Source organism: Myotis davidii, unplaced genomic scaffold (assembly GCF_000327345.1).
Source record: "Myotis davidii unplaced genomic scaffold, ASM32734v1 scaffold341, whole genome shotgun sequence".
NCBI classification, from domain to species: Eukaryota; Metazoa; Chordata; class Mammalia; order Chiroptera; family Vespertilionidae; genus Myotis; species Myotis davidii.
In genome coordinates this window covers 189604-200715 of record NW_006291021.1, presented here as the reverse complement: position 1 = coordinate 200715, position 11112 = coordinate 189604, and the positions used below count along the sequence as shown (strand labels likewise).

General features: G+C 51.6%; 1 protein-coding gene across 2 annotated transcripts; it reads right to left on the bottom strand.

Moving 5' to 3' along the window:
• Nucleotides 1-1753: 1753 nt before the first annotated feature.
• SLC25A23 (solute carrier family 25 (mitochondrial carrier; phosphate carrier), member 23) lies at nucleotides 1754-10237 on the bottom strand. 2 transcript variants are annotated; one of them, XR_001513929.1, is made up of 10 exons: nucleotides 10008-10237; nucleotides 9343-9430; nucleotides 8942-9053; nucleotides 7470-7628; nucleotides 7234-7386; nucleotides 6929-7036; nucleotides 5765-5932; nucleotides 4657-4807; nucleotides 3801-3882; nucleotides 3598-3674 (listed from the first exon to the last, which is right to left on the bottom strand). XR_001513929.1 is itself a non-coding variant. In XM_006764223.2 (9 exons), exons 1-9 carry the CDS (start codon nucleotides 10180-10182, stop codon nucleotides 3490-3492), a joined length of 1299 nt encoding a protein of 432 aa, XP_006764286.1. In that variant the 5' UTR covers nucleotides 10183-10222; the 3' UTR covers nucleotides 1754-3489. The 2 variants fall into 2 exon arrangements, 1 of the variants encoding a protein (XP_006764286.1); XM_006764223.2 differs by lacking the exon at nucleotides 3801-3882 and having other exon boundaries at nucleotides 1754-3674; nucleotides 10008-10222.
• Nucleotides 10238-11112: the final 875 nt, after the last annotated feature.

Genomic DNA, 11112 nt, shown 5'->3' with positions numbered 1-11112 from the left:
TCAGATAATGAAGGCAATAAACAGTTTCCCACACTGAGGACATAGTTCAAAGGAAGTAAAAATACAAAAGTTAGCAAGGTTTGATCCCTTATTTGAGTATGTGAAAATCGTATCTGTGGATGTGCGTATGTATCAGTGAGCTACTGCGACGTAATGAATTACCGCCCCCCCCCCTTAAAATGCAAACAAGATAGTAGCTGCAGTTCACTTATAACCTAATCCTGGAAGTGATATACCGTCAATTCTGCTGTATTCTCTGGCCCAAACAAACTCACTTTGGTACAATGAGAGAAGGGATTATACAAGAATGCAAATACTAAAGGCAGAAGTCATTGGGGGACATCTCGGAGGGTGACTATCGCGGTCCACACAGGAGAGTTTGGACATGTAAAGACAGGGAGAAAGTGGAATGATGGGTCGACAAGCCAAGGAACACCAAGGTTTGCTGGCAGCCACCAGAAGCTGGAAGAGGCAAAGAAGGATCCTCCCCTGATGTCTTCAGAGGGAGCGTAAGCATGCTAACACCTCGATTTCTGACTTCTGCCCTCTACAACTGTGAGCGAATAAAGTTCTGCTTTTGTACGTGTTTTTTAAAATGTCTTTATTGTTGAAAGTATTACAGATGCCCCCTTTTCCCACGCCCCATGACCCCAAATCTCTATTGTTTTTATTCATGATAGCCAAAAGGTGGGAAAAATCCAAGTGTCTACTGATGGGTGAATGGACCATTCAGACAATGGAATATTACTCAGCCGTCAAAAGGAAGTAAATTCTGACACATACTGCAACATAGATAAATTCTGAGGACATTATGCTCAGTGAAATAACCCGACAAAAAGGACACATACTGTGTGATTCCACTCACAGGAAGTCCCTAGAGTCAGATTCAGAGATAGGAAGTAGATGGTGGGAGCCAGAGGCCGGGGGAAGGGGAGTTAGTGTGTGATGTGGACAGAGTGTCAATTTGGGAAGGTAAGAAAGTTCCGGGGACGGATGGTGGGGATGGTTGCACAACAATGTGAATGTATTTAATACCACTGAACTGTACACCTAAACATGATTAAAATGGTGTGCTCGCTTTAGCAGCACGGGTACTGAAACTGGAATGATAGAGATTAGCATGGCCCCAGGCACAAGGATGACACACAGACTCATGAAGCAGTCTATATTTTTTTAAAAAATGATTAAAATGGTAAATTGTATGTTATGTGTATTTTACCACAATGCAAATATATCCATCAAAAAATGTGTTGTTGCCGAAACCGGTTTGGCTCAGTGGATAGAGCGTCGGCTTGCGGACTGAAAGGTCCCAGGTTCGATTCCGGTCAAGGGCATGTACCTGGGTTGCGGGCACATCCCCAGTGGGAGATGTGCAGGAGGCAGCTGATTGATGTTCCTCTCTCATCGATGTTTCTAACTCTCTATCTCTCTCCCTTCCTCTCTGTAAAAAATCAATAAAATATATTAAAAAAAAAAAGTGTTGTTTTAAGCCCCATTTGTGGTAACTTGTTATGACAGCCCCGGGAAACGAATACACTTGTGTAATTAGGAACAATACGAAAACAATTAGAAGGGCTCCTGCACATGGACTTCTCCTTGCCCCACTTCACAGATGTGGAAGCTGAGGCTCAGTGGAGTCATTTCTTGGTCTCCTCCAGCTGTGAGTGATGGAAGATGGTCCATGTCCTTTTCCTGTAGATAGTTTGAGGGTGTCCCACCTCCACCCGCCCCTTTCAGTAAAAACCACAATGAAAAGAGCTTAGAAATGTATTCCTTTTGTTCTTTTGCTTTGAAATAACACATACAGGCAGGGATGTGGGGCATGGCATAGGTGGGGAGAGGTGGAAGTCTTGGGGAGGTCCTTTACCTGTCACAAACAGTGGTTCCTCTTCTGTAGTCCTTTAATGGGGTTCTCCAAGGACTTGGGAGGAGTGGAGGAAGGGGTCCCCCAATTAAGAATCCAACCATAAAGTGCAGAATGTATATGGGGGTGTTGGGGCTTGGGTTAGTTGGGGGCTAGGGGTGGGGTGAGGGAGTGTCTGCTCCTCTCCATAGGAAAGTAGACCTGGAATGAGTTCTGGGGGTTTGGTTCATTTTGCATGATCTGAAGGATGGTCTGTGTAGACAAACCTGCTCTTGGCTTCCACCTCTGAAGCCTGAGGAGAGGCTGATAATGCTGAGGCTGGGGGGAGGTCCCCTTAAAGTGTCCCCCACCTCAGATTGCCTCACTGCCAGCCCCCAAGAAAGAGCAGCGGGACCCTCCAGAGGACCCAGGCTCTGGGAGTTATCGGCTCATAAGGTGGGGAGTGGAAGACGCTGCAGAGCGTTGGGGGGAGCGTTGGAGGGAGCATTGTCCTCATAGGGCCCAGAGGTATGGCCATGCTGGGGAAGTGGGGGGATCTAGTTTCTGTGCAAGGCGTGAGAGGGGTATCGAGCCATATCAGGACATTGAACAAGCCCCATGGGTTTTCTGGAGCCAGGAGGCCAGGACGTGGGACTCCTACAGGCTCCCAGGTCCATGTTGTGGTGGGGAAGGTCTCAGCTCTCATGTGTGTCTGGGTGAGGGGCCATATGGAGGCATTTTGCTGTGATTAGCCTACTGGGATCTAGATGTGGGATCTGAGCCAGTGTCTGGGAGGATTCAGGTCAGAATCCAGGGGCTAAGGAGGTGGGATCCAGTGCCTGGGAGTGTCAGGGTCTGTTTCCTGTGGGTGGAATTTCAGTATCCAGGGCCTGCGTGAAGGGATTAGAGAGCCAACAGCTACAGTTGCCAGGACCCAGTGGCTCTGCCTCTGGGCTCTCGTGACTGTGGTTTTAGGAGCCAGGAGCCGGTGTCTCAGGGCTTGTGGATGTGGAATCTGGTGGGCTGGGGGCTGAGGATGTAGTGGTTTAAATGTAGGGATCTGGCAGTCAAAGCAGAGGGATCTGGGACCCAGCGAGGTAAAGGAACTCAGGAATCCACTGGCTGGGATGAGGGGATCTAGGATCCAGTAGTGGGGGCCCCAGGATCTGGGCATCACATGGCCAAGAGCTGGTGGCTGAGGTTTCTTAATATTCAGGATCCAGTGGCCAAGCTTGGGAATCCAGGGATTGGAGAGTGGAGGTCTGGGATCTGCCAGTGGGGCTGGGGATCTGGGATCTAGTGCTGTCGGAAGACACTGGATCTGGTGCCTGAGGGAGCTGGGGTCTGGGTGCTTAGATATAGGGATATGTGCTCCTGTGGTTAGGGTTTCAAGATTCATTAGATGAGTTGTGGGGGATCCAGTGGTTAAGACATGGAGGTCTAGGACCCAGTGTGTGTGGGGCAGGGGTGAGGGGAAGGGAGTCAGGGAAATATGGAACCCATTCGGTGGGATGTGGGATGCAGGACCCAGTGGATGAAGTATAGGGATCCTGTGGTTTGAGTGGGATCCATTGGCTGGGCCATCAGTCTCTGAGGTGTAGGGGTCGTCATGATTGAGGCGAGGAATCTTAGTGAGGCCAGGTCCCTCACCTGGATGTGACCCCCAGAGCCTGCTTCATGTTCTCGTAGACCACATAGGAGATGCTCACAGCTGGGATAACCTTCATGAAGTTGGGGGCGATGCCCCTGTAGAGGCCTGGTATGCCTTCCTGGGACAGGATGTGACGGAACAGACCCAGCATGGAGAGCTGGGGGGCGCCCTCGATGGAGGCTGGGAGGGGTAGGGGCCAGGTCAGGTCAAAGGTCCTCCTCTCCCTTCCCCCGCCCATCCCTCAGGGCTGGGCCAAGTGGCAGTTACAGCAGGATAAAGGAAGGTTAGACTAACAGCAGGACCTACCACTCAAGAGTCAGGACTTCTACTGGCCTTGGAATGGACTGTTCACCTTTTCACTTCAATCTGGAGGGCCCAAGTTTGGGGACTATTCAAAACAGAGTAGGTATGAGTGTGTGTAGTGGGAGAGGGCACAGTAGTGTCCTCTTCCTGGAATGATTCGCTCCCACTTCTCCCAGCTAACTCATCCTTGCAACCTCCATTCTAAAGCCAGTTCTTCATGGAAGCCCTTCTGGGCAGCCCAGTCTAAGTCAGGCTCCTTTTCCCCTTTATTCAACCCTAAATCCATAATCAACTGTGGAATGGCTTATTCGGCATCTTTCTTCCTCTCCAGGCTGTGAACTACATCTGTCTTATGCCTTGATCATCCTTCAGCAAAAATCATGGGACACAAATGCTAACATTTCCGAGGAAATTCTCAAAATAGATTCAGGGATAGTAGGGGGAATCAAGGAAAGAACCCATGAAAGAAAAATACAGAGAAACACAAGATGATAAACAGCCTGGCCCTGCCCCTCCTTAACCCGTTCCTCACCTTTCCTTATTAACCCAGCCTTGCAAATTAGATCTTGAATGACCAACCCAAATATGCTGAAGTCTACCAAGTGACCTCCCAGCTAAGACTGCTAGGGCCCTTCCACCACTCATTGCATACGCTCTCCTAGTTAGGGCAAAGGGCTCCCATTCCATGGTCACAAATGGGTACACTGAGGCCCAGAGAAAGGTTGGGAATTGGTTGGGCCATTCAAATCCAGGAGTATTCCAGCCTGGGATTCTACCTACCCGGGAGGAAGAGCTGGGGAAGTGGAGGTGGGACCCAAATTGTGAGACCTTCTCACCCATCCTCCCACCCAGGCCTCACCTTGGGCCTGCATACGGGTCCGGACCAGGGCCAGGGGGTAACTGGCTATCTGGCCACAAGTGCTGGAGATAGTGCCACAGGCCAGGAGCACGAGGATGCCTGGGTCAGCCGAGTCATGGCTATATTGCTGGAGCCACCGGTTCTTCAGGGTCTGGGGTGAAGAGGGGAATAGGGTGGGTTGAAGGTGGGTGACACTAGGACCTTGGCTTCAGAGATCTCGCTATATCCCATGACAGCTAGTTCAGCACTTTGTACCCCTAAATGCAACACAATCATTTTACCTGCACCTTCTCACTCAGTCCCCACCTCTACCCTCTATGGTATATGGAATGATGGCCCCCCTAGTCCCTGGATCATGTGAATATGGAATCTTACATGGCAAAAAGAATTTTGCAATGGGATTAAGTTAAGGACCTTGAGATGGGAGATGATCCTAGAGTATTCAGGTTGGCTCAATGTCATCACAAGGGTCCTTATAAGAGTCAGAGAAGCCCTGGCCAGTGTGACTCAGTTGGTTGATGTTGTTTCGTGCACCGAAAGTTTGCCAGTTTGATTCCCAGTCGGGGCACATGCCCAGGCTGTGGGCTTGATCCACAGTAGGGGGCATGCAGGAGGCAACAAATTGATGTTCTGCTCTCACATCAATGTTTCTCTCCCTCTCCTTAGACATTCCCAGACCTGCTCTTTTGTCCACTGCTACTTTTGATTACATAGCCTGCTTTATTATCTCCTGTGAGTGCATCAGGATCTAAAATTACTTATTTGCTGGTTGACTGGCTTCCTAGTTTGTTGAAGTGGTTTCCAGGAGGGCAAGGGCTGTGTTGTTCTCGTTTGATACAGCAGCCTGCCCAGTGCCCAGCAAATATGGGGTCCCGACTATCATGTGTCCTGAGACCCCGGAAGGCTGAACTGCAGGGGTAAGTGAAAGAGTGAGGCTATCTAATCCTGAAAGGGTTCCCCAGGGTCCCCAGGTCCATGGTACTTCTCTACCCCAGGATTGTCTCCCCTGGTTCTGGAGTTCAACTGAGTCAGCCCCACAGGAATGGGTGGCCCGTGGGCAGATCCCAGAGGGAAGAAGAAAGGAGAGAGGGGAGGGCTGCCCACAGACCTCATAGACGGCCAGATCGATGCCCGCATAGGGAATGATGCCCAGCACGTTGGGCAGGTAGCCATGGTAGAAGGCACGGGGCCCTTCTCGCTCCATGATCCGCCATGCACAGTCCAACAGCCCCTTGTACTGGCCCGTCCGGCGAAGGGTCAACCGTGTCTTTAGTACCTGGGGAGAACCCGGTTATCCCTGGAAAGTTGCCTCTGGAATCACTACACCCAGGAAGGAAGACACCTATAAACAGCTACTCCTGGAAGGAGATACCCTGAGAAAAAGTGAATTTAAAAAACCGCTTTCTCTAGAATCTTCTGGTATCTCTAATCTCCATACTTAAAAATGGTTACATGTGGCAGCCACGGCTAACAGTCCTCCAATATCACGGTCTCTTCTTCCTTAATAAAAGGAACCATAATTTTCAGGAAATTATGGTCCATAGCCTTTAGAAATAAAGACTACATTTCTCAGTTTCCCTAGGCGTAGGGCCATGTGATTAAGCCCTAGCCAATGAAACAGAAGCAGAAGGAGAAGAGGTATGTGTAACTTTCGAAAAGCATTCTTAAAGGCAGGAGATGTTCTTTTCTCTGTCTAGTCTTCCTTCTTGGCTGGAATGTGGATGTGATAATGACTGGAACAAGAAGTCATTTTTGTCCACAAGGTGGATGCTACGTGTGGAGGTGGTGGAACAAGATAGTGGGAAGGAGCCTGTGTCTCTAACACTTTGAAGCCACATGCCAGCTCTGAACCTCTCACCGTTAGACTTCACTTAAGTGATTTGCGTTTTTCATCACTCAGAATCCTACCTGACGCACTACACAACCTAAAACCTACAATGATTTCTCTGAAAACAGGTTTACCTAGAAATGATACCCTTGGGAACAAGCATTTTGGAAACCAACATCCTTAGAAGAGGTATAGCCATAAATGGCTTCTCCCACAATGGCCGTCTAAACAGTTACAAACAACACCACCATCCCCACAAGTCACATTTCAAATTGCAGTTCCCAGAGAGGCTAGACATGAAACAGCACTGCTGTAACAAGCTACAGTCTGAGTCAGGGAGAGGCAACGTTATAATCCCAATGCTTATCACACCACGAAGAGAAATGACTATTCCAGGCCTCCCCACCCTGCAATGGGGCCTCAGTCAGGGTCCCCCCTTCTCACCTCCATGGGGTAAATGATGGTTTGGGCTGTAGCACCAGCCAAGGATCCAGCCACAAAGCGCTCCTGCACATGCAGTGTCTCTTGCTGTCCCCGAATGGCCCGCTTGAACTGAGGGTGGGAGACACAGCGGTGGGCAGGACCTCAGGGGGTGAGCTTTCCATGTACTTGGGCCGCCCCTTTACTGTCCTCCTGTCATGGGCATCATGCAGGGGAACAGATGTGCACTCCTGGGGACCTGCAGACATCCCCTGCCCCCAAGCCAATCCTCTGAATCCTAACTCATGCCTCCCCACAATTGCCCCCACCTGCTCATAGGCCATGAACTTGATAGCTGACTCAGGTGCAATCTTGAGCACATTGATGCCGTTGCCACGCCATAGAGAGTGCACGCCCCCCTCTTGGATCATGTTCCGTAGGCCCCCAAGGATGTTCAGCTGGTTGGTCTTGGAGGAATGGACCTATGCAGGGAGACAAGGTGACTTTGCAGTCCCTTCCAGGGCCCAGGTCTCAGGAAGAGGGCCGTCTCTCCAGGGTCCCTTACCTGCATGAAGACCTTGAGGCGGTCCAGAGGGGCTGTGCCTGTCCGTGACACAGCGCCCGCCACTGCACCGGCCACCAGCTGCTTCCACCACATGCCGGTCAGCTTCTCCTGCTCTGAAAACTCATCAGGGATAGTCAGGCACTCGCCAATGTCCAGGACCTGAGGATGCAGGGGTGGAGAGATGTAACACAGCTCTAAACAGGGGTGTCTCCAAGAATCCTCAGACACCCAAACAGTCCATCAATGAATCTTGGAGATTCCCTACCAGATCCCACCAAAACATCCAAGTCAGTCATCTGTCTCCTATGTAAGATCCTAATATCCCTCCTTGGGGACTTTGACCAAATGCCATTGAAGGATTTCCCACATAAAGATCCCTCCAGAGCCAATCAGATCACTCTGAAGGATCCCACTCAAGGGTGTCCCACATAAGGATTCCAGAAGATCCTTCCAGGGCCACACAAGATCCTACAGGGGACCTCTCAAATAAGGCACTTTGCAGATCCCTCCCTAGGTCTCACCAAATCCCATAGGGATTTCTCCCACAGAGATAATCCCTCCTCTAGAGTACTCCTATAAACTTCCCAACCAAGCCTCCATGAATCCCCTCATGAATTTCTGCACCTCCCAAGAAGATCTCACCATATCCCACAAATGGATCCCCTCCAAATGCATCAGTTCCTACCAGAAGCACTGTTCAGGAATTCCCCCTCCCCCGGAAATGGCAATCTAGAGCACCCCTCCCAAATTCCTGTGGATCCCATTGGAACCTCTGGAGGCAGTGGCTTCTTGTCTTTTTAGCAGCAGAATCCTTAATTGAGGCATTTAAAAACCAGAAAGGGAGCTGCGTGGGTTGAGGGTAGGAGGCCAGGTGCCGTATTTGGTGAGCTCTTTCCTTCCTGCGCTCCCAGTACCCACAGCCTGCTCCCAAAGGCCCCTCAGGAAGTCTCAAGGGCTCCAATCAGATTGCAGAGACCTCCCCAAATGGGTCCTCAGCCCCCCAGTTCTGGATGGAAGGAAAGAGGAGCCGAGTCTCATTCCTTGGCTGCTTCCAGTGGCTCCTCCTTCTAGAGCAGTGGTTCTCAACCTTCCTAATGCCTCGACCCTTTAATACAGTTCCTCATGTTGTGGTGACCTCCAACCATAAAATTATTTTCATTGCTACTTCATAACTGTAATTTTGTTACTGTTATGAATCGTAATGTAAATATCTGATATGCAGAATGTATTTTCATTGTTACAAATTGAACATAATTAAAGCATAGTGATTAATCACAAAAACAATATGTAATTATATATGTATTTTTCGATGGTCTTAGGCGACCCCTGTGAAAGGGTCGTTCGATCCCCAAAGGGGTCTCGACCCGCAGGTTGAGAACCGCTGTTCTAGAGCATCCTGACCCAGCCCCTCCGTACCCTGGGGAGACCTGAGCTAGGCTCACAGGGGAGGAGGAAAGCTACCCCCACCTCACCGTGGAATGCTTCCAGAAGTAGAGCACGTCTTCCATATTCTCCAATGAATGCAACAGGAAGTGGTCACGCCATTCCTGCCAGTCGATAGTCATAGTGCCGTCACGGTCCATGCTGGGGGGTGGGATAGAATCAGTGACTGATGCTGGGGGGTGGGCTGGAGTGAGGCTCTGGTTGGATTTGGAGGCAGACCAAGCTCGACTGCACTGAGAGCTGGCCACTTTACAGTGGGGGAAACTGAGGCTCAGAGCAGTGAAGCAACTGGCCCAAGATGGACTTGACGCCAAAGCTCAACTTCTCAGCTCCGACCACCCTGGTACTTGGTCTAAGGCCCAGAGGCTCCAGGCAATCAAGGGATCCCAGGGGCCAGAGTTACCTGGGATTCTGGACCCCAACTACTCACCTGTGTAGAATTTTCTGTGCCTGCTCCAGAGAGATAGAAATGCCCAGAGCTCGGAAACTCTGCTGGATCTCAGAGACATCGATGTGACCTGGGAACCAAGGTGGGGAAGTATGTGTGTGAGTGTGTGGGGGGGCCCTGGGGCCGCGGAGCAGGACAGTTTGAAATGGGAGTGGTTTAGCAAGACCGGGGATCCAGAAACCTGGGTGAAGTTTGTGGCAGGGTTAGAGAATCCCTGCCCCGCTGGGATCAGAGAAGTGGGACTGGGCAATGTTGGGGGATCCTCTGATCCATGAATAAATGAAGAGGTGAACGTCGGGGTAATTATGGGGCTCCCTGCACCATAGAGGATCAAGAGGTGGTATTGGAGACCTAGAAGATACTATGGGGAGGAGGATCTCTGTTCCATAGGGAATCCAGGAGCAATCGGGGGGCTCTTTATCCCTTTAAAAAATCTAAGGGTAAATAATAGGGGTCTCACTCCAGGAAGAGAAGGTTTGATGGGCTGGCTGGGCCCCAAACCACCTACCTAGCTGGGGGTGAGGAGGGTTCCTAAAATAGCCTGTGAATCATCAGGGAGAAGCGGGCCTTACCCCTCCTCCTGGCATCATCAGTTCTATGCCCATTGGCGTCTCCCGGGCTCCCACAGCCCCATCCCTGGGCCTTACCATCCTGATTCCGATCCAGACTGTGGAAAAGGAGCAGCAGGCGCTGTTCCCGCTCCTGCAGGTATTGGGTAAACTCTTCAAGGTCCAGCCCGCCATCTGGGTCAGCACCACCCTCTGGGGAGAGGCCCTGGCAGCGGGGAAGGGACAAAGGGAGCTCCAGGAGGCTGCTCCCCATCTGGAGAGGGCATAGCCAGCGTATGTCCCAGGAAGCCAGGGCCCCTGGTGCCTAGAGGACAGGGACAGGGGCATTCACCCCTCCCTCCGTCGGCTGGCTTGTCAGCAAGCTGTCCAAGGCCACAGAAGGGCTCTAGGGTGGATAGTGGTTGTCTAGTTTTCCCGGACAGTAAACTGAGGTTCTCCAAGGTCAAGGAACTCATTCAAGGTTACTGAGTTGGGAAGTGGGAGGTAGCACTGGGCTCTTGTCTCTGAAATCCTGTCCTCCCAGCTGTCTTACAAAATTCTGGCCCTATGGCAGTTTCAGCAGCTCCCCTGAGAGACAGCTCTGGGCAATGTGGGGCAAAGACAGGTCCAAGATGAGCGGCTATAGGGCCTGTGCTTTCCGGCTGGAAGGTTGGACTGGAGGTGTCAGGATGCTATAGAGCCACCCCAGTAGCATCTGGGGCTACAGGTGTGGGGGACACCTGCATTGGCCCAGGGGCAAGCTCATGCTTTGATAGGTGCATTCCCGGAGGAGGTGGCCTCGGACAGGATCGGGTCCCTGGCTGGGACAGCCTGGGGCTGGGAGCCAGGTCTGGGAAAGGGCAGGAATGTAAACAAAGAGGCTGGGGCAACTGGTGGGGAGGGCAGTGGTGGCCCAGAGGAGGGGGAAGGGGAGAGCGTGTCCCCGGGGGTGGGAGCAGGGTATGTCTTGGGCTGGGCAGAGTTGACCCGAGAGTGTGTTTGGGGCAGTGGGCAGGAAAGCAGACCAGACTCTATTCTCAGGAGGACATCCCCTGCCTCTGGGGGATGAGGGTGGGGACCCCAGCCGAACCGCAGGCTCCGGGCCACCCTAGCCCCGTTTAGAGCGAACTTGTTAGGCCCAGGCACGGGTGGGCAAGGGGAAGGGAACAGAGCCGCCTAGGTTGGGCACAGGTGCTGGAGTCCA